The following is a 26,055-nucleotide window of genomic DNA, read 5'->3' on the forward strand; positions in this document are numbered from 1 at the left end:
TAATTAGGAGGCACAGAGTTGCAGGAGGGAGGCAAAATGTTTTCGGAGTCAGTGAAGGGGCCGTGGAAATCTCCCTCAAACGCATTAGTGTTCATTACTGTTGTAACCTCCACCATTTTTCTTTTCTCTCTTTTTCTTTTTTCTCCTCTCCCCTCTTTATTGGTCTCATGTGCAGTCACATATGAAGGCTGTATTTTTCTGAGTGGAAAAATCATTAAGAGTCACCGTGCGGAACTACGACATTAAGAGAGAATAACTTGAGATTCGGTGGAATGAAGGGAGGGCGCTAACAAAGCGCGGACTGAAACTTGAAGCCTTTTTGAGTGTTGCGGCTGTGAGTCGTGCAAAAACCTGCAGTTTGGCCAGATTTAGCAGCTTAAAGTCAATAAGTCTCATTATGTACAAACTTGCAATAGCAGGATGACGCCTTTAAAAGTCTTATGTTGTACAGACAAACGGCTCTAAACCTGAAAACACTAAACTGAGATGATGAGGTCATCCAAATCGCACCAAATAAAGGGTTCCTCTGTGTTTCTGTTCCACTATTGTGTTGCAGTGATCACAGCCATGCGGTGCGAGTCACGTTCCTACGTCCTGTGCCTTTAATTAACGTCTATGTTTCCCCGTTGTTGTTTTAATGCAGCCCAAAATGTTTGGGCTTGATATAAAGTGAGATCGACTCATTCCGAGCCCTCTAAATAGTTGATGCCCATTTTTAATGCATCAGCAGTCTGCCTCCATTATTTCTTCTCATTTGGTTGGGCTCCAGCGGGCTTATTACACAGAGCCGCTTGCTGGATGCTTCCTGTTCCCCCTTTTTGTTGATGAGGAGATTAAAAAGGTTTCAGACATTTTTTGTTTTGCTTTAAGTGACATTTTGGTGTTTGTAAGTGTTTCTTCTAGAACAGGTTCGGAACAAGATGCCCACTTAATGGATCTTGCAGCAGGAATGGCATGAACGAGGGCTCAAAGTCACCCTGAACCACAGCGTTCTCAGAGATGAAGACTTATCGACCCAAAATCAGATGTTTTCCTGCCGACAATCATTCTTGACTTGACACGCGTGAAGGACTTAGTTACTGTGTGCTAATGAGCTGTCAATCAATTTCCAAATAACAACTAGTTTCAATAATCCCTTGTGTTTATACCAGAATTCTTTTCTTTGTAAAGTCTCACTCGGAACCAAACTTATTTGAGCTTTTAGACCCTTTGTTCACATTTGTAGCAATCGGAATCTCTTTTTTATTATGAGGATTTTTTTATTTTTTTAGACGGAGCTAAAGGATTAAAGAAAGTTGGGCAAATATACCGTAAAACAAATCTTCAACCCCGGGCTGTGTTAACAATGGCTTCATTTAAACTATGCATGGAAAATCAGTCACTGTCGAGCTGCTGGCAGCAGAACCTCGAGAGCGGCATGGGTCCAGTTCTCAGTCTTAACTCAGTCCGACTTTAATCCCATTACAAAAACACATCTATCACTTTTTCCATAACTACATGAAAACGTTGTTCCCCTCATTGATCCCGTTGTCTGTTCACCACCAGAATCAGTTCTCTCTCTCTTTCCAAACTCCGTACTTTTTTTTTTTTTTTTTATCTCAGTAGTTTTCAAACCTTCATCTCACACCTCCAGCTTCTGCTTGAGCCCAACTAACCCCAAAAAGCATCACAACAGGATGCCATGTTAGGTGTTGCCATCAGTCTCTGAAATAGGACATTTCATTGAGATAGTTTTCACTGGAATGCAAATCTTCATTTTGTCTCCTTTGTGCCTCGGTGTTGTGAAATATTCCTGGCTATCGGCCTCCGCTCCATACCTGGTGAGCGTTGTATCGCAGGAACTTCTTCAAATTTGGCAAGAAAAAGGATTAAAGGACAATTTGTTTGGGATGGGACAACAACATTTCGGGCCGTGCCTCATCTGCTACTCATGGAGAACGGCAGTAGTCCACTTGTGGAGTGCATTTGTAACGTTTGCATCAGGAGGGTTTTGGTCTGAAGTCTCATCCGAGGTCTTGTGTCAGTAGGGGGGGGGGGGGGGGGGGGTGGGGTCGGTATTCATCCAATCCCCTAGTCTCCCTCTCAGGGTGTATCTCCGTCACATGTCCTCCGTGATCCAGCAACAAACACTCAACAAGCGCCACAGAGCAGAGAACTGCGGCGTTGCATCGACTGCTGAAGAGGTCGAAGGTTAAGCTCAGTGCGACCTCCCGTCCTCCTGAACCCGGAATCTCAAGAATGCCTCGAGGCCCCCCCCCCGTTACGTCTGGCACCAACTGAATAGATTTTGGTGGTCAAAGTTCACCGTGACCTCACACAGTGCCCTGTAGCCCATAACTCCAAGATATGCTAATGACCACCATTTCTGCAGCAATTATATCTAATTTGATTATTTTTACATAATGTGGATTGCAATTCCTGCCGGAGCCGCAGGCGAAATAAACCTCCAGGAGTCCTGTGAGGCCACAAGAAGTTTATTTGGGTTTTGGTCTGACTCGAAATAACAAACCACCAATGAATTTCCATCCACAGCGAGGGTCTGAAAAGTAATCAAAATAAAAGAACAATTTAATAATACTTTAACTAATAAGGACGGATTGTTACGATAATGCTTATACAGCAGTTTTTTTTTAAATGTTTTTTTATGTCAGCCTTGGTTTGCAGCAGTGCAGACATAGTTAAACAAGCCAAACAAAAAGCTATCATAACACGTGTTGATGAATACGCTACAGAAGCCCCCCCACCCCACCCACCCCCCACCCCCCCGCCTCTCTGCGCTCAAAACAATGCCGCCTCTGCTCCGAGTTTTATCCTCACCAATTACTGAGGAGAGGACACCGCGCCACAACTCAGGCTGACAGGCAATTTTACCGAGCAGGCTTAACAATTTGAATACACCTCGACACAGCCGGGGTGAATGTGGCTCTCCCCAAATCCTTAGCTCACACAAACGCCATGTAACACCTGGAAGGACCAATCGGAGTATATGTGTCTCCCCCCCCCACACACCCAGACCCAGGCCGCGCCGTCTGCATGTCGCACGCGGCGAGGTCTAAAAAAAAAAAAAAAAAAAAAAAAAAGGTGGCTCGCTGCCTATCGGAGACGAGGAGGGGAGGCCAGACAGGAGCAGGGCGGCAGGCTCTGTTTTGGCAGGCGGGACAGTCGCAAACACACACACACACACACACACACACACACACACGCATTTAGATGTAAAAACACTCTCGTACAGGCACAGATTCTCTCACTCATCCTCTGGCCTGCAACATGTTTGCGCTAATTAGCACTTGGCACACTTGTGTGTTTGTGTGTCCGTGTTCAGCAGTCAGCGGTGCGGTGCGGACACCCCAAGAGTGTCTATTAAATGAGTCTCGGGGCCAAACACTTAATGAAAGACCAATCTGGCTCCGTGCTTTGGTTCAAAAGACTCAGGGGGGTGGGGGGGGGGGGGGGGGTGGGGGGCGATGGGGTGACAGCGAGTCAGCTAGAGAAAGAAAAATGGATGACGCCGAGACAGAAATGTGCAGATTGTAATCTGAGGGAGAATGAAAAATGGGATGTAGAAGAAAGAGGCTGTTTTTTTATCATTTGAGCAGGGATGAAGGATACAGGGAGAAGTGGGAATAGGTTGGAGTTGAATACGGTATTTTAATTTTCCTCTTCTGCCTGAGGATAAAATGTCTCTGACAGACACACTCACACACACACACACGCGCGAGCATGCAGAGTCGTGCACTGTTTTACACGTCTTTAATTAAAAGAGCCAGAACATTTTTGTCCCATTTAATTAAGTGTAGAACTAAAAGAGAGCAAGAAGTCACATGTTGGGTTTATGTTATATTAAATCTGCTCTGCATTGAAATTCCGTCTGATATGCATACCTATTTATATGCCGGGGAGGGTCTGACTCCATTCTAACTGTTGTATAACCGCCCCCCCCAGCTACCCAGAACAAAAATCCACGTTAACGTACGTCCCTTTAATCTCAAACGACTTCATGTTTCATTTCATTCCGTCCGTGTTGCTTCTTTGGATACGAAAGTTCCATCTGAAAAATGTATGGAAAATTACGCTCTAGATCTCCTCGTATGGAACTAATGGAAGCGTGGCGCAAATCGGCCCGTCTTCACAAGTCATTTCACGGGAAAATACTGCGTGGATGTCGCATGTAAACGATGCAAAACAAAAATGTCCCCGAAACTCCAGGAACGCTGAGACGTCTTAACCGGTCCAACTGCATCCTCAGAACTGACCACCGAGCGGTAATCCCAATCCCCCCCAATCCCCCCCCCCTACCCCCCTCTGACGTGTGTGCATCGCCTTCCCTGTCTATTCATCAGCGTGTGTGTGTGTGTGTGTGTGTGTGTCGGCTCAAACGCACGTGATGAAAATTGCTGGTGGGTGCAGTTAATGAGCTCCACAGACGTCAGACCTCAAACTGCATTACCGACCCGGCGGGGGGGGGGGGGGGGGGGGCACGACACTTATCCTTCTCGAGGAAGGAGTCGCAGGGAGAAGGAGAGAGGTTTGGCCTAAGCCTCCCCCTCAGACACACACACACACACACACACTCCGCAGGTCAGTGTTGGTGTTGAGTTTCTGTCTCTTGTGGACGTTCTCCTGGGAAATCACACTGAATAAAATCAGACCTGGAGAATCCCGTCGGCATGTGAGTGCGTGTAGAGGGGGGAGGGGGCGTTATCTCCTCCCGCCGATCGATACCCGGTTCAATCAGTCCTCCCTCACACAAACACACCCCTCCCGCGTTTCAAAGGACTAGGAGGACCCCGCGTTCTCGGGCCCGCCATCGTAATCATCTCCGGGCTGTGGCTCGTTGGTCGATCGTATCGGTCGGGCCGCACAGATCTCTCATCATCTGATGATCAAACAGCAGCACGTCGTTAAAGACGCTCAACTTTAATTGAGTCACTGCCAGGTTTAAAGGGCTGGCCTCTTTAATTTTTTGCTGCATTGTCGTATGCACAACAATTAAAGCAAAGCCGGTTTTTGGCGATGAAATGATGGGTTTGGGTTTAAACTCCATGGTGACATGGCGGTCATGGTGTAACGACCCCGTCGATGATGATGATGAGGGGGAAGGGGGCGTGTCTGTCTCCTCCCCTCCTCCTCAAGGAGTCCGTTTTGCTGACGTAGCGATGGAGATTATTGGCACCGAGATGTTCAGGGGGGGGGGCCTTGACCTCCCCTCCGTGGAGACGCCTCACTGACGTCAGCGGCTATTGATCGAGTGGTTGATGAGCGCCGATCCCAGCGTCTGCACACACATACAAACACCTTGTTGGAAATGTCTCCAAAATAAAAGCGCTCTCCTTTTCCGCATGTTCTCTTTGGCTCTGTATTTCCCGAGGCCCTGATTACATGTTTGTCGAGCACAACACACACTGTGGCCGTGTTGCCGGGGCACAGAATACAGACTCCATACAAATAAAAGACTATCATCTTGGTGTAATATGCTTCATTCTCCCTTCGGTCATATTGATTTTATTTCAGTGTCTGCCCTCGCGTTAGAATACCCGAGATTTACATTGACCGACATGCTGCGAACTCAAAACAAAACAAAAAACATCAACCGGCGCTTCCTGCCTGCCGGCATCCGTTCTCAGGTTCACACGCATGAAAATCTGAGCCCCCCCCCCCCCACTGCTATCCTCACCCACTCCGTCTCCCTCCCAAATCTACCCTTCCTGTGACGCGCCCCTGAAAAAGCAACAGCAACAAGTGTGTAAGTGTTTCATATCTGTGAGAGCAGTGTTGGATTGTGTGTGTGTGTGTTTGTGTGTGTGTATCGATGGCTGCGGGTTGGTGGGGAAATGAGGAAGGATCCGTGTAAAGGAGGGAAGGACAGAAGGCAACACGCGAGATGAGTCCCGTATCAGAGACAGGAGGAGAGATTTGTTTAAGCTCCCTTAGTCCCTCTTTCCTCTCTGATGGATGTATTATAAATTCTAAATGATCCATGAGCCGCATACTCTCCTCTTATCAGGGTCTCGGGGCCTCGGGGCTCTTGCTCTGTGTTTTTTTTTTTTTTTTGGTGGGTTTCCTAAATCTCGTTCTAATCCCGTCCCGTGCGTTTCGTTTGTGCCCCCGCAGCGCAACCACTCTGGACAATCAGCTGGTCGTCCTGGCGACCACAGCGGCGGACGCCGGGCGCTACCACGTCGAGGCGGTGAACGAGATGACGGGGGAGAATGCCACGAGTTCCGCCGTCTACCTCAGCATCTCAGGTAAAAAAAAAAAAAAAACGGCGCCCCGAGAGGCTTTGGGTGTGATGTCATGAATCCGCGGAGGCGAGAGCGGACTTAAATCTCACGACGGAGCTTAGTGGGGTCTTCTTGCTTATTATTTGACTTTGTTTCACCCGCTCTGGGATCACTGGGGAGCTTGGTTGGTTGGTTCATTTGGCCTTCATCGTTTCATATATTCTGGAAGTTTCATTGGAGGCTACAGGCTATTTGTTTAGAAGAGAAAAAGAGCTTTGTTGCTAAACTGAGAAAAGCTGGTTCCTCCCTAAAGGTCAGCCCCACCTCAAGTGAGCCCGCGCCGCCCGTCGCTGGGCTTCGGATCTTGAGGAGTTGTTGCATGCGTTATTTGTAACGTCCCACATTCGGATGTTCACGGACTCTTCATCGGACTCCTAAACCAACGAGTTGTTGGTGCACGGCGTTATTTGGTTTTTCAAAGGAACTGATCCGTTCTGGGACCTTTTTTTCTTCTCTTTTTCTTCCCCCTTCTGTGTCCCGATTTCACAGCCTTTATCGCTGAATCACTTTACGTCCTTCTCTCCACAGCGCTTCTCCTTGGAGCCCAGAGGATAGACTATACCGCCTAACAGTCCTTCAGCCCAAGTGTTCGCTATGCTTAAATGAGAGGAGGAGGAGCACTCTGTCCCTTGTGGCTGTATAGAGTTTTAATTATATTCTCTCTTTACAGGGTTGTATCCTTTGGCATCCACAAACACACACACACACACACACACTCTCCCATAAATATACGCACAGTACCTTGTTACAGCTGTCAGAGGGGAGTACTCCCTGGGGCGTGTTTTAGGAATAGTGAGGCTCTAGTTAGGCTTCACTGATCAGTCTTCGGTCATAAACCTCTGCGCTTCTGTGTTTGTCTCTTTTTATCCGTGTGTATTTTCTACGATAAACATTTCCTGGGTAAATATCCTCTGCTATAAAACGCCGTGTTTGGTTGGCTGACCTGTTATTGAGATTGCGCGGGACAAAAGGGAAGAGTTAAAAGGATGAGCCCAGACGTGAAAGAGCAGAGACAAAAGCAAACAAACAGCTTTTTTTCCTCCACATTAACACCCCGTCGGCGGGTTGGGTTTTAGAAATGAGAGATGTGACCGTGTGCGCCACATAGCAAACACCGCACCCCCCACCACTAATCAACAGAGAACGATGACCTGATTGAGAAGATGCCTGTGTCCAATACGGCACATTGAGTGAGCACCCTGAGTAGCACACGGGGGCCCATTAGTGGGGAGCATCAGGTTAACTGACCACCAACACCACGAACTCAACGCTTTATTTTGCTCCTTGCGTTTCCTGTCCTACCTCTGGCTCCCTCCATTTACTGTCTCCACGCCTTTTCACTTTTTTCCAATCCATTAAGCAGGATCTGAAGACGCAAAGTTCACGGCTGTCGGTCAAATTTCCCATTTCCGAAAAATGTTTTCACAAATTTGCCGGTATAAATGAGATACCTACTTCCCATTCTTCCGCTTTCTCCCTTTGATTTGGGGCGTTGTGCTCAACAGAGAGGAACAAGAGTACGGGGATCGAGGAGAGGGCGGAAAAAGGAAAAAGGGAGAACTAATGAAGTGAATCGCGGACGTAGGCTGAGAATACGACCAACAACGCTAATGCGCACGTGCACGTGTGCATTAACTCTTAAGGTGCAGTCACCCTTCACACTAGGGTGTGAAGGGTGACCTTACCGCCGGAGACACAAGAAGAGGAAGAAGAAGAAGAGGAAGCAGAAGCACTAAGTGTCGTCCTCGCGGAGCTGGAACAGCCGCAATTGATGGCAGCTCAACAGCTTGGTGAGAGGTCACACACACCGTAATCACTGGAAGAACAGCCCGCCTCTGAAATAAACAGCCCCTGGAGCCATCTTCTTTTTATATATATATTTATACATATATATATATATCACCGCCGACAACATATGGTGTCACAGAGGACTTCTTCTGCCAGCTGACACTGCATAGTGAACATGACAGATTGATGAGAGGGTGGATCTTAAGTGTGCTACCAACAACATCCAAATATCAGGTTGATCTAAATAACAAATCACTTCAACACGGCCCATCTGGAGAGAGAGGGGGGGGGGGGCTCGGAGTCAAAGAGCAGATCTGGTCAATTAGTGTCGGCGTACCCTTGTGTGTTTGCATCAGCAAGAAAGAATTGTAATGGCCTCAGGGTATTTCTGTTAGTGACAGGAGATGAGGATCCCTCCCGCAAATAATGAAGCTCTGCACATACAGGACTCGCTCCCGGTCTCTTTCAACACACACACACACACCTCAGCCTGTCAGTCAAAACAGCAGTCAGTCTCCCTCCTGCCCGAAATAGTGTGAGCGTCTCAGTATGTGTGTGTGTGTGTGTGTGTGTGTGTGTGTGTGTGTGTTCAGTCCACAGTGCCCGAGGTCTTTGTAGATTTGTACATCAGACCATTAGAGCAGCAGAAGATCCCCAAAGAGAATAGTCACTGGAGGGAGCAGTCTCCCACGCACACGAAAGCGGGCCGACACACACACACACACACACACACAAACAGGCGCGTGCGCTAAAGACACAAGTCCGGGAAAACACAGTCGTATCTCCACATCATCAAAGACGTGTGCAGACTAAACGACTGGAGTCCTCAGTCAGCCCAAGATAAAGAAGTCATGATCCCGCATGCATGGATCTCTTATATCTACAAGAGAGGGGCATGCTGGGTAAAGGCAGGGGGGGGGGGGAGACTATGCTAGGGCAGGAGAGCAGAAAGAGATGGTGGGAGATTGTGGCAGACGCCGACACGCCAACGTAATGACTGCAGCACTTTAAATGCTATCTAAGCTGTGGGCTCGGTGCTTGATCCTCTTTTGCCAGAGACGAGACGCTAATGTCACGCCCGTTAATGACTGCTACACGGGCAGAAATAGCCAAGGATGTCACGTGCTCGCACGCTTCCTTCTGAAACGAGTACTCTGGCGCTCGCAAGGCTGACTTTGGGGCCCCTAAACGCAATAGCATTGCATGTTGACATTTGTGACATCACTGAGACTAGACAAAGCCCCCCTACTAGCAAACTCCTTTTGTTATACTGAATAAATAGTACTCGCATAAATAGCGCGCGGCGCAAACTTTCCGCCAAACTTTCTCCCAAGTTCCCGACAAGTCGTCTCAAACACCGGAAAGTTTTTTTGGAGACTCTTTGAAGCCCCGTGTTCTGCACATTAATGATTTGAGTTTGATTCCGGGCGAACAAAGAAGAACAGAGACAATCAGCGAGCAGTCATTCTCTCCAGTAAATAGCGAGCGAGCTGAACGGAGTGCAAATACGGAGGAGCGCAATCAGGAGGCGGGAGAACCGAGGGACGGGGTGGACTCCAACTGCCCGGAAACAAGGTCAAATGACCTCGTAACCTTTCATAACCGTGGCGTGTGCGTGTGTGTGCGCGTGCGTGCGTGTGTGTGTGTGTGCAGGAGTCGTGAGTTTGATTACCTCGGCGTAGTGATTGGAGGAGAGTCTGTCTGGGTTTGATTGCGCCTCCTTTCGGAGAGACTCCCCCCCCTGGGGTCTGCCGTCCTCCATCGCTCCGTTTCCACCCCCCCCCCCCGCCCCCCCAGACGGACTTGGTCGCTGCATCGAGTTGGCCGACCTCCCCCGTAGCTCGGAATGTGAAAGGAGATAGTAGAAAAAGACACATGAAAGCGCGGCTGGTGATTACGTTTGTGTCGTTATTTTTTTGCTTACCTGTGTGTGTCTGTCTCTGTATGTTTTCGCCCCCCCCCCCCCCCAATATGTTCCCTTTCCACATCACTAGCCCTTAAATGAGAGCCTCCCGTGGATCTTCCTGTGCATGCGTGTGTCCGTGTGTGTGTGTGTGTGTCTTTGCTTCGGCTCCCACGCCAGTTGTTCTGTGGCGCGTCTAATTGGAGGTATTTTAGTGTCCCGGAGAGAGCGGGTTTTTGATTGTGTCTTCGTGCGGTGGAAAGCGCGCGGTTCAATCGCACGTGTCTCGCACGCGTGCGATTGAACCACTGCCATCCGCGTGCCGCTGGTTTGTCGTCACGCCGTGGACCCCGCCGCCCGTGAGCCCTCATTTAAAACCTTTAAAAAGTCAGGATCAGACGCCCCCCCCCCCCAGCTCTCATCATCCCGCTCGAGGTGTTCCGCATTTGCGCATCGGCTTCAAGGAGAACCATAGAAACCCCTCTCGCCAACACGGCGCCGTAATGATGTGCCGCCTTCGGAGGCCGGGGAAGAGGACTCGGGAGATCTTCAGTCATTCCAGCGAGAGTAGCAACAGACTGGTGATTCTCTCTCAGACTTCTGGGCTGGTGACCCCCCCCCCCCTCGAAACCCAAACAAAAACCTCAAATTGGATGCAGTGTCCCCCCCCACCGGGAACAAGCTCAGGTGTACCCACTCAGAATCGTCTCTTTCTCCTCGGTTGTGTTTGGAAGCAGTTGCCAATTTTCTTAATTTAACAGGGAGATAAAAATGGCTGAAGGATTTCACAGCTCCACTCGGGTGGTGTCTGTTCGTCTCTCATCAGCTGATAGGGAACTTACGCAGAGTTTCTTTTGGGTGGGCACCAACTTCCTATTGAATAGGTGTTTGTTTGATTTATGTGGCATTTTAAGGGCCTGAATGTAGAGGAAAAGAACATCACAAACAAAACAAACACAATTGAGCTCCGTACAAGTACAAAATCCACTTGGTGCAGCTGTTGGTGACGAGTGTTTCAGCACAAAGACACAAGCTTGAAGCTAAATGACTACTGCACACTACAACTAGTCTGCAAGTATTTGATATGACATCTTTTCAAATAATTGCTCTGGCTTTTGGACCAAAGCTCGAACAAATCATTGGTAAAGAACCAGATTGTCTTTTTGGGAAACACGTTTTATAGACCAAAGATTTTACACAATTATTCTGTTCCTTCCATTTTTGGCTGACATTCATTTGATATTTTCTGATTCCATTTCTTCCTTCCTCATACTGAATCGCATACCATCACTTGGGTGAAGGGAAATTGTTTTATATTGGCTTCATGCTATTAGTGTTATCTGTTATGGTTAATTCCATGAAAATTAATTGGCCAGGAATTCATACTTTAAAAAAAAGCTTGGCATTTGTACTAAATTGTACTAATCTATACTAGATCTTTTCTCTCTGATGATAAAAAAAATGGTTTCATCCAAGCAATGTAATTGATTCAAGTTCCTCATCAAAAACTATTTTGCAAGATTATATTCAAATACATCATAACAGTCGTCATCATTTACTTTTATATCTGAAGTAGAGTAATGTAAGCTAATGCGGCCTCCGTTAGCGTTAGCTGTTAGCTCTGTTAGCTCCATTAGCTTTGTTAGCTCCGTTAGCCAAGCAGGACCGTGCTGCCCGGGGACTAGTTTGGGCTTTTTTTTTTAAACCTAGCGTTATCGGCGGAAACCACAGGTGTGTTGATTTAGTTTGCACATTTTCAAGAAATGACATACATTTACTCTGTATAACTCTTGATAAGTATTCCTGCCCCTATCAGCGCTCCCGCTGTCATGTCCGACTGTGCCGAGGCAAATCAGTGGCGGCAGCAAGCAAACATTTGTGCTCGCTGTGGTGTTAAGGTCACGTATCGCTGTTTTTTCAGAAAATAGAGTTTCGAGATAAAAGAAAAAACACCACATGGGCTTCAGACACGGCAGCGCGCTCAGGCTTTGCTGCCAAATAACTCCAAATTTGAGCACAGCAGCTTTTATTTTGCGACCATCTGTGAAAGCTCTCAAATATCACATGGCTAGAAAAAGCTTCAGTTTCACTGTTGTGGTTCCATGAGTAAATTTTCCTTTTTGTCATAGCTGGAGTAAAATTGATAAAAAGCTGAATACCCATCAGTGTTTGTATACATGTGTACTACGGATTAAAGTAAACACTGTCGGTGTTTCAGATGACTTTCTCTTAGTATTTTGCATTAGAAAAGGTGTTTCTTAGACTCACGCATGCTGCAGAGTGAGATCGCACAACATAGCATACAGTTAAGAGCTGGCAATCCCCTGCAATTGTAAATTAGTAAGCGGCTAAGGGGGTTCCGTCATTATTTATATAACGTGACAACTGTTCCAGCCCAAGTCGACCTTTTTGAAATAGACTTTGCGTAGGAAGGCTGCATTCAAGCCGTCCAAAGGCTAGTTACGTATACAACCATCCTGAAGGTCACTTAACAAAATCCCTGATGCATTTAATTGCATGTAAACCTTGGAGAATGAGTGCCAGTGTGCTGGAGTCTTAACGCACGCCTGAAACCGGCATGGTTAATTTGAAAGACCTAACCTTGTGTGAGCACTACAACAATCTCTCTGGTAGACAAAGTCTCCTCGTTTAAAGTTTAAAAGGCTTGGAAAACACACACAGACACAAACAGACACACACAAAATCAATGGGCACAAAGGCTATAAAGAGGGTTGGCTAATTAATCCATGCTTTGATTCATTCCTGCTACTGCTGGTTCTGTCTGGAATTATTATTTTCAATATGTCAGTTGCGTCTGTTGATCCCTGTCTCCCCTCTGTCTCTGTGTCCCCTCCCTCTGTCTGTCTCAGTCCCTCCTTTCTTCCTCTCTGTGGTTTTATCATTTTAACCTCGGTGAGAGACGGAGAAATGGAAGCACGGACGGTGTCTGTGACAACCAAACTGTGTGTGTGTGTGTGTGTGTGTGTTGTACTTGTTCCACCCAGTTATGGATTTAATTGCATGCGTGTTTTACAGCACAATGTAGGAAATGAGGAGGGATGCCCACGTAAAAGGCTCTGACAGATGATTTTGCAGCCACTTAAGACGGCCTTCAGATCCATTCCCATTGGCGCATGAGACGCTTGACAGACCAAAAGAAGGCAACACAGCGGCATGGGGGGCAGGGGGGGGGGGGGAGGAAGGAATGGTATACGTGTGTCACTTTTATATTTAGTGTCTATAGCCTTGTTGCTCATGACGTCAAACATTTCTTTAGCCGCTGAGCTTACGATAAAAGGTGCTTTTCGGTCCGAAATGAGACACCAATTAACGGTGATCCGAAATATACCGAGGATGAGATGAGACTTTACTCTGTTCTGCCGCTCTGACGGACGGCCTGATGAGCTGCACGAAGGACGTGCGCGCTCTGCTGACACAGACCATCCGTCTCCCTGTCGCCCTTTGTCTGCTACCTGAGGGTCGATGGCAGCAGCCGCTCGTGGATTTGCTCCAGCTGACGGTCAATCCAATGCGCACCATCCGGTCAGTCTGTACAGTGCATGTACTCATCCGCACCAGCGTGGGGGGGGGGCTACCATGAAAGGCGCCACCTGCGCCCATGGGGACCCTGCACTAATTCACATGCACACCCAGTCACCCGTTCAGCAACAAGCAGAGGATAGAAGGCTAAACGTCTTCTCCAGGCAAACAGTCCCTTAAAGAGATGCACGAGCACACATGAGGTGTCAAGTGCACCGATAAGTAGCACGGCACTCGTGGTTTTAATGATCCCGTCAGTCACACCGCATCGCTACGCGCCGGCTGCAACGCAGATGTGTGTGTGTGTGTGCGTGTGTGTGTGTCAGTCGAACGGTGAAAGATGTCTGAAAGAGGGAGTTTCAATGCAGCGAAAGCCTCGCGCTGGAGACGTCCTAGTTTCCCCGCTGTGTGATACTCAGATGCTCTGTGGAAGCACAGGCCCGAGCGACCCCCCCCCCCGACGGGACGCGCGGCTGTTCACGCGCCGGCTTGAATCAGCACATCCGGGATGTAATTCGTGGGTTTTTTGTATATAAATGAAATATTATTGTCGATGCAAACGCGCTGACGGCCCGTGTGTGAGAGCCCACTGCCGGGTGTAACAGGTTATTGGAGTAGCAGGCCAGTCAGCAGATGTTAATGTGAAGCAGCAGAAGTGTAGTGAAATTCGGTGGGAGGGGGGATGGTTGGGGGGGGGCGCGCTGGAGAGTGATGGGCAGAGATTGGATTGGAGGAACAAAAGGAAGATAAAGGAAAAGAGGTGGAGAGATGATGAGGTGCTGAGGAGGGATTATGTTCAGAGGCAGAAAGGGAACGGGTGGGGGCGGGGGGGGGGGCTTCACTTAGCAATATGTTTTTACATTTACATTTTATGGAAATTGAGTGGAGAAAGCGTTTAGTTGTGCCTCAGGAGGCAGAGCACGTCGCCCCCACTGACTGCAGGGCGGACTCCCCCCCCCCCCCCCGTCTGCATGCTGATGTGTCCTTGAGCAAGACACCGAACCTCAAACTCATCTGTTCCTCCTTCGGCGTGTGAAGCAAAACCAAAATATCTTGACATGCTCAAATATGGGAGTAAGTCTTAGCAGGTTCCTGGAAGTAGCGTCACATTTGATTTCAGGTCCAGAAACACAAAAATGGAATGTGGAGTTCTTCTGCAATCAGCAGCTCTGGTTTGAGAGTTTGAAGAGACGGAATAATGAACAGGCTCTAAAAAGGATTAACGGGGGACACTGACAGCTTCACGTTTAAATGAGACACACCAGGGCGAAATAAAGGAAAGGCGCGCTCACCCACTAGCAATGGGAGTCTTATCACGTATTCTCAGCGCGGGCACAGCTAATGAACAAAAAAAAAAAAAAAAGCTCATCAGATTTACAACAGGAATACGATTAGGCCACATGTGCGTGGTATAAAGCACAGAAAGAGCCATAAAATGATCTGCAAAGCATCATTTAATGCCAAGACACTATAACATATGACTTGATATTGTAATAACCAGACGATATTGAATCTTTTATCACGTGTGTGTGTGTGTGTTTGTGTGTGTGTGCGTGTGTGTGTGTGTGTGTGTGCGTGTGTGTGTGTGTGTGTGTGTGCGGTGAAGCCAGGTTAAGACAGTGCTTTTCTTTTTATTGCATTATGATGACACCGAGTCTTTATCACCACTAAATAAATGGAGACACACGAGACCCTACAAACAGACCCGCAGTATTCCACCGAGCTCTTTTGACCCGGCTCTCGGTTAATGTGAAGAATGGAGGCTTCTAATACTTCTAATCAAACACGCTGAGAGTGAGTTGTGTTTCCTGAGAATGCTTCTCCTTCTCACGCCAATGAACTCGCACATTCACATATGCAAACAAATGAAGTTCACAGTTATGTGTCCCATCCATTCATTAGTTGTTGCCTTGACACCTCGGTCTGAAAGACAATTTTCACTGCATTGTCATGATTTGCTAAAACCTCGCTAAAATGCAGCCGCCTTTCACAACCATTTACACACACACACACACACACACACACACACACACCTCAGTATGGCTTTGTCCTCTCGTCCCCTGCGCTATCAGTCCGTGCGCTAAGCAGCGGTTTTATCTGCTTTTCGGGCCGTAACAAAGTACTCGGAGAGAATTAGTGGGAGAAGAAGAGATAAGGAAAGGAGAGGAGGACACGGAGAGGGATCGGGGTTCCAGAAAGAGACGAGCCGTGAGCGCGAAGCTCTTGAAGAGCGATAGAGATGGATCGGAAGAAGGAAACGCAGGCAGAGGGTAAAAGTTGAAGATTGAGAGAGGATGCTGAAAACAGGAATAGATCAACAGGGCCTTTAATCCCAAAATAGTTTCCGCCCTTCTCCGCCTCCTTGCTCATCCCCACTTAGCTCCCCCGCCACTCCCCCCCCCCCCCCCCTCCGCAGCCCGGTGGTTTGGAATGATTGAAGAAAAGAGAGGGATGTGTGTCGCCTCTGCGCGCACACACACACACACACACACGGCAGCGTGTGGTTACATTGTGATCCGCAGACAGACGGATGATGTCCATTACCAGGCCGGGCTGTCCGGAGTCAGGCGGAACAGCTGCAGCCAGATCTCACTGATCTATCGCCCCCTCTAATGAATCTGTTGCCGCCAAGGCCCGACCAATCAATCTCTGAGCCGCTTAATCCGCACAGCCGTTGTTCTGACACGGACCCCTAACGGCTCCTGCCCACATGAGCGATGGCTTTACATGTGTTCAGAGAGTCCGTGTGGACGCCAGATTTTGTTTGCAGGCGATTGGTTTCTTTCTCCAACGAGATGAGCGTCACATTCAGGTAAAACGGCCAGATAGACGTTTTGATACTCATCACATGATTGGCTTCTTTGTTTCTCTTTTGCTGTGTTACAGCTTTTAATCGGTGTCAGCGTACTGGCCGCTCTAATGGGAGGATTTCTTCTGGATGTTAGCATTTTAAATTGGTCATTTGGGTGTTCTGGACAATTGGTCCAACAAAAATAAGCAATTGGAAGGGACTTTTCAATGAACATCTTTCTCCATTGTCTGACGTTTTATAGTGTAATTGCTTGGGCCAGAGTACTTCTGTTGATCAGATTCTAACAATGGTTTGGCTAAGGCGACTGGTAATGTCTTCACTTTGTCTCCCTCCCCCCCCGTTTCCTTTAAATTGCAGATAAGAATAGCGAGGCGAACTCAGGGATTGAGTTTCAGTCTCAAACGTTCAATATGTGCTCGCCTCTTTCTAGCTGCAAGGATCAACCGCAACCCGCCTGCACGTGTGCTCCTTTGGGCTTCGTCAGCTGCTGGAACCCGAAGCTCAGACACATGCAGTGGAACTGGTGTCGAAATGCCACTTTTGGAAAGCGGGTCTGAGACAAAGATTAGATATTAGCCTTATGGAAACGACTGGACCGTGTACGCGGCGGCAGGCCCCCGCGGAGGGAACAGTGCAGGAAGACACTTGTTTCCAAAGGAGCCCCCTTCAAACGCAGTATCCTCTTGTATGTGAGGCTTGTTTACTTAAGCTGAGAGTACTTGAGGGTGGAGCGGGCGGTGTAGCGGACGCCGGTGGATCCGCGGTCCCTACGTCCTCGTGGTTCGGTACCTTTATGTATGAGTTTTCCTGCACATCCGAGAACCGCAAGTTTTGTGATCCTTCGCTCGGCTCGCGGGGGGGGGGGGAGAAGAATAAAGAAGAAAAAACCCCTGCAGCACACTGGATAGGGAAAGAAGAAACGGGCTGCTTTAGTATTGATGCATCTCCTCTTGCTCGTCTCTCCTGGTCCCTTCTCCATCTGGTGATGCAGCCGGAGGTGGCAGTTACGCAGCAGCACCCCAATCCTTCCCTTTAAAGCTTCGCCCCTTTTCGCTGCAACTTTCTCACGTCTCCCCCCCGAATGTCTTTCATCCCTCACGTCCTCTCTCTCTCTCTCTTTAATATTTCTCAAGATCAGAGGCTTCCTATGTTTGCCTCTCTTGTCTCTTATGAGAGGCGCAAACTCGCGGAAGCTCGTCTGTTGAATCGGAAATTATTTCTCTCTTTTTTTTTCTCCCCGTGCCATCATTAGGCTGATCATTAGGAATTGAACATTTACATGTCTTTCCCATTGAGGGGGCCGCGTAATAAAACATGACACTCGTGTTTTCTTTTGTTTCTACATTTCCCTTGTACTTAAAAAAAAAAAAAAAAATCTATTTCCCCGGCTCCGTTTCATTTGCCGTCTCGTCGTTTTGACTCTCAGGTGATGAGAGGTAGTGTTTAACAATAGGTCGTGTTTTGTTGTTTTGTTGTTTTTTTATCTCGAGTGCAGACATCTGTTGCAGCACAAACCAACCTAAAGTCTAGAGAGAGGAGAGGAGAGTACAAATGGTGGAGAGAAAAAAGGAGGCGGCCGAAGAAAGGCAGGGACAAGCTAACCTTTTTTTCTACCTGACAGTGAGCAAAGAGAATGTGCAAACCTGGTGACATTTGGGATTCTAAACAAGGATGATTGACACCGACTGTTACCTGCATCTGTACGGCAGACTGGGCTGTGCAGACCGGCTCCTTGTGTGCGCGTGCGTGAGTGACATGGTGAATGGGAAAGGTCAGCTGGTGCTAGTGTTTTTGCTCCAGACAGGCAGACAGCAGGCAGACGTAACCTTCCCAGACTGCACATTTATGGAGAGAAGGAGAATGTGAGCAATGGGAGGGATTGTGGGGAAGAGAGAGGGGGGGGAGGGGGGGGGGGGGGGCAGAGCAGGGGGTTGTGGAGAAACCAAGACGTACCATGTGTACCAATGCGTATAGATGATAGCGCTCCTAAATTCTGGTCGTTTTCCACAAAGCGAGGCAGACTGCTGGGTGAAACCAGAAGTAGAATACAGACTACAAAATATTACCCCCCCCCCATGGTTGGCCAGGAGTCTCTGCGAGGTCTGAGGTCGACTCTCCATCCAGCTTGTTATTTTCCCAAAACGCAGCTGTGTGCGTGCAGACGGGGGTCCGTGCCTCCTTGTTTTTCTCTCTGTGAATATGTCAGGGTTGGAAATTGGAGCGTTGCATTCGTACACCCATTGATGTGAATCTCAAATAGGTGTGTTGTCTGTGCCCGAGTGCGTGTGTGTTTTAGGCCGGGATGAGGGAACAAAGGGAGGGGGGGGAGTGAGATTGGCAGGGTAAATTGGGATGGTAGGAGGGGGGGTTGAACTGGTGGCTTAAAACCGCCGGGAGAGAAAAAGAAAAGACACAAATGTGTAGCGAAAATGGCAAAGTATCCTTTGGCTCGGGGGGAAGTGTGACAGCGGATGAGGGGAACGGAGCGAGGCTAAGCGGGAGAATGGATTGTCACCAAGGGCGAAAGGGTGTCTGGTCGTATGTAGATGGAAAAGTAACACCCGGCGGGGGCCGGTTCTGTGCCGAGAGGTGGAGGGGGGGGGTCATGGGGGGTTTGGGGATGCTGCGGCAAATAGGTGAGTCAGCTGGGACGGTAACACGGGGAGACATCACACAAACACACACACACACACACACAAACAGAAAAGTCGTATGCAAACGCAGACACAACACACATGTACTGTACTCACACCCCGTTGTACACACGCAAACACACACACACGGCCCCCCCCAAAAGCAGACAAAGGACACGGTGACCCGATGGTGCCCGGGCCCTTCAGGCAGCCGAGGGCCCCAGTGGTGAATCCATGAATACAGATCACACTCGAGGCTGAGACACACTTAGGCACACGCTACTGCTCTCACACCCCCTCGAACTGTGTTTTAAGCACATCGGCGCGTATCAGCCGAGACACCGAGAGGCGGCCTGGTTTGGGGAATCCAGTAAGAGGCGCCGCAGCTGGGTTAAAGCGGCGGAACGGAGCCGGCTGGACGCAGCGAGAGGTGAGGGACCAGATGTCAGGGGACGCAGACAAAACAGAAGACATCGTCATGGACTTGTCTCCCAGTAACAGAGAATATTATTCATACACCAAATATAAACTAAATAATAGTTGGACCCATTCCAATTTATTTTCTACAAATACATTTTATTATTCTATAAGAAGTATAGCTTTTTAGCAAATCGTCTTTAAATTAAATTGCAAAAGGGAAATCATTTGTTGTAAAATTGGACCAAATTACAGGACCATCTCCCATTCCAACAAATCTTAAACTATTAATGCTCCAAATGTACTAATATTGCATATATAACAGCCTAATCCTACGAATCCGCCCTTCCTGCAGGAATACGCCGTGAAACCAAACCCGACCTTTATGCCCCTTTGTTTAGAGGACTGAGAAAAGACTTGATGGCTCGGTGCATCCATAATTCATGCTCTTATTTCCTAACCGCTGGACTGGTGCAGCGCTTTATTTACCAGCCTCGGCGCCCCTGGTCTGGCCTCCGTGCCCTGCTTACCAGTTTATTTTAGGGGTCTCCCTCATGACTTTACCAGGGAGCCCCTTACTGTCCACAGAGGTGAGTCCAGGTGAAGGTCACAGGGCGATGGGGGGCGTCACTGCCCCCTTCTGCCGCCTGAAGATTACACAAGCAGTCATTCAATAGTCACACTTTCTGGATGATTTACTGGATCGTTTTAAAACCCTGTTTTTAATTGTTTTTCTTTCTTTTTTTATACATCCGCGATTGTATTCCATGTGCATGAAAAGCACACTGTCCTCTCCACTCATATTTGACATGGATATAGGGCTGAGAGTTGGAAGAGGAACGCATTATCATCCGCCCGCACTAAAGCAGCTCCCTCTGCAGCAAAGTGCACATCAAGGAACACATTAATCAGGACCACAAACGATACCCGCCGTCTTCTGTGCGACACGTCATTTGAATAAACACGGGGGATGGGGGGCGGCGCCTTTCTGTTTGTGTGTCACTGGGCAGGTGTGTGTGTGTGTGTGTGTGTGTGTGTGTCCTCCCGAGGGGGCTGACGGTGTACATCCGTCTGGGCGCTGTGCCTTGATCTGTGCGTCAGAGTCCTCCCCAGCCGAGTCCGTTTCGGGGGACCCCGGCCTAAGCGAGTCCTCCCGATAGTGGATCGCCTCACATCGATGTCCTTTCATTCATTCATCAATGATCCGCGTTTACGGACTTCGTTTTAAGCGGGACCTCCGGTGTTGGGATCAAGTGGCGCCGCCCGTTTGATCCCCGTTTAGGGAACGAAGGGCATCGTCTCAGTGAAGCCTTCGATTGGCAGAACTGGGATTTGTGACCTAAAAAAGATAAAAACTACTAATCTGACCTTTAGTAACAATGCATTTCTGATGCTATCTGTTTCAGTTGGTACCAATAAGTGCTGAGTTTCCATAACAACCCTCGATTAATCATCATTTTCAGCAGAAATAAACGTAATATCCCCCCGAGCCAAGTGCTTTCTTTCAGTACGTTTGACTGCTGCTTTTTTCTTTTCTTCCTCATCATCTTGCCTCCTGGGGGGGGGGTTACCTATTGAATTGGCTGAAAGAACTTTGTGATACGTCACACACACACTCGGATGGAAACACACACGCACAGACACACAGCCGTTGTTGTTGAGTGAGTGTGTGAGGGGGACTGTATTGATAGATGAATGGGGATTTTCTGCTAGTGGAACGCCAATGCCATCGTTTTCTCGCAGCCTACAGTCGGGCCACCTTCAGCCCTCTGACAGATACAGGGAGGAATGCAGAGGGGGAGGAGGAGAGGGGGGGGGGGGAGATAAAGGGGGAGAAGAAAAGAGTGAATCAGCGAGACAAAACTCTGCAGCTGGCAGCTGATGGATGTGCTGCGAGCAGCCCGCCGTCCTCTGGACTCTGTGATAACAGCGCTCCCTTCCTCCCTCTCCTCCGTAGCTTGCCCTCTGTCTGTATTTGTTTTTTCCTCCTCCTCCTCTTCCTCCTCCTCCTCAGAAGAGTCTCCGCTCTCCTGCGGCGCCGACTCGTCCCACGTGACGCATCAGAGGCGCTGACTCCACCCCCTGTGTTTGATTCCACCTGTGTGTTAGCTGAATGTGTCTTTGTGCTGCGACCGGAAGAAAGCGCTTCAAAACCTAAATGACATGTCTCCGTCTCCCCCTCTCGTCCCACTTCTCTCCGCGCCGCTCTCTCCCTCCCTCCCTCTCTCTCTCTCTCTCTCTGGCTGATGGACAGTTGGCAAGAAGAACCGAGGGTCAACAGGTAAAGAGCCCATTAACATTTACATTATCTTCCCCCCCCCCCCGTCTCCCTCGCTCTCTGGCTGCTTCTGTCGAAAGGAGAGGCAAACATTGCCGTGACCCTTCCCTCCCCCCCCCCTCCTCCCCCCGCGCGCAAGGTCGGAGCTGAGGGTCGCTCGGCTAAGTGCTGAGTGTCACATGGGCAGCGGTGGCGATGTTCCAGCGGCGTCGTTTCAACCGTTTCTGCCTCGTTGCCAGCGAGGAAAAAAAATAAATAAATAAATCCAGCGGCCCACTTTGAGCCCCAAAGGTATAAATAATGCAGTGTGATGATACGGTGTCTTTTATCTGAATTATAACAGCATCAAATTATACAAACCAATTTCTGATGGGAAGTTAATGGTTCTGTTTCTACACTTTCTAAACTTTTTGCTCCAATACCCCAGAATGCAACAGTGCACGGTGCCTCTGTCTGAAATACTATGGCGAACCCATTAGTTCAAATAAATTGTGACTGCGATTGCATTTTCATTTATTCATTCATACGTCGCCCAAGAATTTAATCAAATCCTTCTCTCATTACGACACACGCGTGCGAACGCAGACGGGATTATTTAAATCCGTCCCGGTGAATATCTATAAAACAACCAAATGTCCTGCTTTCCACCGCGAATGAACTGATGGTAACAACTTTCCCCGCCTCCTCCGTAGGCCGTTGTCACCTTCCGGCCGTCTCCTCGGTAACCAAACCCAGCGGATGAAGTCTCTCCGCTCTAATGTTTCTTCATGGACACGATGAACGGCACTGCGTCCTCCTGTAGGGCCTCTCTCTGCGGACGCTTGAGCACCTTTTTGCGTTTCTTTTGTTTTGCTTTGACGAGTTTTCTCGAAATAATGGGGGATAAAAACAATAGTTGAGTTTTTGTTTTGTTCCCTTTACAAAAACAAGCTTGTAAGCACGAATGTATCCCCCGTGCCCTTATTCCGGCGTAGAGGCGACGAAATTTTACCTCGTCATGTCGATACGTGGGTTTTGTCAGGCGCCCCCCCTCCAAAAAAACCCCCCGATACAATGCTCAAAATGAATGAAATGATCAGGAGCACTCCCCAGAGCTTAGCCCACGCTCCTGTATCCTCTACTCCTTCTCCCTCCTCCCCTTCTGCACCGTCTCTGCGCCGCCGCCCTGCGTCACTCACGTGGCAGCGTGACAGCGGGAGATGGAGGATTTGGCAGCTGAAGGAAGAGATGAATATTTACAATCGGGCATCTCTCTCGGTCCTCTCACTGGTTCCCATTGTCTGTGTCGGTCTCCCCTTGGGGCTGGGATCTTCTACTCTTGGTGTGGTGCGGCTTTATGTGTGTGTGTGTGTGTGTGTGTGTGGGTGCGGGGCAATGTCTTGGCTTGTGGTTTCATATTGGCATTCTAAAGCAAGTGTAGTCAGACGGTGACACTTAGCTGTCAGCATGCAGCATTAATGAGTGCAGTGACACGCACAAACACTCACCTCGTTCTCTCTCTCTCACACACACACATACACACACACATGCAGTATTCCGTAAGACAGATCAGCAAATAGTCACGTCTCCTCTTTATTAACTATATGTTTACCCTCAAAAACACTCTTCCAGAGGTTTCTCCTGCTGAACGCTGAGCACTTCCTGTGAGCACTCCTTTCCTTTTTCTCCTTAAAGCTCGCACCCTCTCTCCTTGTCTCCTTCTCTGATACTCTTCGTCTCTTTCTGCTGGGTAGCCGTCTCAGTGTGATATGTGTTGGGTGACTTTCAGAACACGTATATGACATCTCTATTAATACACAGTCAGCTAACTCAAGCCTTCTCTTTGTATATGAGACGTTTGTGTGTGGGTGTGTGTGTGTGTGTGTGTGTGTGTAGGGGCATGTTCGCCCCTCTGCTAGTCCCTCTGCTCTCGAAGGTCGCTACACAGATTAGTTTGAAAGGCTCAAACACTCAGATTATAGAAATCAGAAATAGAAATATCACACACACACACTCACACACACACACTCACACCGACTGACACAATGGGGAGTGTGAAGTGACTGACAGATTTAATAGGAGAACAAGCTGTAATCTGAGAGAATCCATTTGAGGGGGGGATTACGTTCTAATCTGCGGATGGAATAGCCTTTCATCTCTCTCTCTCTCTCTCTCTCTCTATTCTTTCCATCTTTTCTGCCCTGAAGCTGCACCAATCCTTTTAATCAGCCCTGTATTTTTTTTTCTGCATCATTCCCATCTTTGATTTAATTTAGGAGGTTTCTGCTTCCATCCCAATATTGCGCATACACACACGCACGCACACGCACTTCCTCACACAGCTGTGTCACCTCCCCAGTACTTAACTGTCCATCAAAGATGATTGCACTGAGGGGAGCATTGTAACGTTGCAGTGCGTCAGGTTCTCTCCGGCGACACCCACATCCGTGCTCACACTGGCAGACACACACCGAGTGTACGCTTTAGACCCCCATCGTCATCTCATTTGATTGATTTTTTTTTTTAGCAGCTCTATTTTTTTTTACAATCACCCCTCTCTGTTTTTTATGAAGCTTTTCCGCTTCAAGATATTGTTGTGATATTGCTTTATTATACTACAACCCTCCTTCCCTCCATCGCTCTTAATCTCTCTCCTTCTCTCCGACACATGTTGTTTCTCATTTGCCAAAACATGGAACCCGATAGAGTTAGATTGAACTTCTGGACTCTCGTTGTGGAGCCTTTGCAGGGAGCCCTTTCAGCTTGCACACACACTCACATTCCAGTTTGGATATTAAGCCTTGGTTAGGTTGAGGAAGATTAATTTAACAATCTCTGGTTAAACGACAAAATAGAGGAGCAGTGGAAATGAATTGAAATGAAACGGATCTAAATAGCCTGTTGGTCAGAGAGAAAAGACACAACCATATGGCATCTAGCTTCCTCCTCCACTTTACTCCTCTACCATTGTGTCTGTCACTCCAGGGACAAGAAGCCCCCCCCCCCTCGCCCCCTCAGACTGTCACCGGCTGTTCCAAATTGTCGCTCGGCTCCCCTCAGACTGAAGGCCCGAGTTAAACGGGTCGGGGTCACGTTTTCCCCTCCGCTCGTTATCGGCGGGAGCCGCTGCCACTGCCACTGCCACTGCTGGCTAATGGACGGTCTCCTCTCGCTCGCCCTGCGGCCCCCTCTTCCTGTCCACCCGCACGCCGTCTGTGCATTTACCCGACGCATCCCACGGCAGCTCGTAACACGCGCGGCGCGAGGAGGCCTCCGCCGCTGCTTCCCGTCACTTCCCTTCTCTTCCTGCCTTTAATGAACCCTCAGCCCGGTGTCGGTGTCAGGACAGTGGAGCCCGCGCGTGTGTGTGTTGTCTTCATGTTCCCGCGTGTCTTATGTCATGTGACGGGGGAATATGGCTTTTAGGCTCATCCTCTCCGATCGGGGGGGGGGGGGGGAAGGAGGAAAAAAAATGATGGTGAAAAAGAGAATGAGAGGGAGGAATAAAAAGCGGCGGGTTAATTAACACCTTTTCCTCTTTGCCATCAAAGGGGAGATCAAAGCTCCTCCTCGCCTCCCCCCTGCCTCCCCTCCTCACACCCAAACCCCTCTTTCAGACCTGTTCATTTGTAGTCCTTACTCCTCCCTTATTCATCGGTGTTACAGCCCATCCATGGGAAGCCGAACAATGTTCATAAGTGTACGAGTGATACAAAGGCTCCGTGCCTTTTTCTTCTTCTCATTCCACTGTTTTATACTACGTTGCTGAGCAGATTTGTTCAAACTGATAACAATCCTCCAGTGTACTTTTTCCTGTGAGAGGCTATACCCACAATAAATCACACTCACACACACACACAGAATCCTAATCTTGCGCACACACCACCACACTCTCCCACAGACCTTTTAGGGGCATAAATCACTCGTTGCATACTCACAGCCATGTACTGTGGAACCAGTGTATTCTCAGCACACTATCATTGTAACACACGCACACATCACACTGTCTCCAATACATCATTACAGCCTGTATGGTAATGTGTCTCACACTGGCGCCTTGACTAAGACTGATGTTGTTTATAAGAGAGGAATGTGTGTGTGTGTGTGTGTGTGTGTGATTAAAATATGGTAAAAGACAACGGTTTGTGTAGAAGAAGTGGAAATAAATGTTTCATTTGTCTTTTGTTTCAGTCTGACGAAGCTGTCAGTCACTCCTGTGTTCTCTTGAGAGAAGAAGTGAAACATTGGTTTCTAACTTTTTCAATTGGACGCACAAGCGCGTCACTTTACGAAAAACACCTTTCTAAAACTCCGCTGTGATGCATCTTAAGTGTTACGTCTGTCTGCGTGAGCAAAATGTATGGCTTTTATTGTCACACTGCATTGTTTGATCATGACATTGTTCTTGTCTTATTAAACGTTTA

General features: G+C 48.5%; 1 protein-coding gene across 1 annotated transcript in view; it reads left to right on the plus strand.

The window, feature by feature from the left end:
- LOC119217786 (protein sidekick-1-like) overlaps nt 1-26,055 on the plus strand; it is a 156,130-nt gene that overhangs the window by 66,248 nt on the left and 63,827 nt on the right. The window contains exon 5 of the mRNA XM_062564406.1: nt 6,112-6,245. Within this exon, the coding sequence (XP_062420390.1) occupies nt 6,112-6,245 (134 nt within the window). The remainder of the gene's footprint in view (nt 1-6,111; nt 6,246-26,055) is intronic.

Source organism: Pungitius pungitius, chromosome 9 (assembly GCF_949316345.1).
Source record: "Pungitius pungitius chromosome 9, fPunPun2.1, whole genome shotgun sequence".
NCBI classification, from domain to species: domain Eukaryota; kingdom Metazoa; phylum Chordata; class Actinopteri; order Perciformes; family Gasterosteidae; genus Pungitius; species Pungitius pungitius.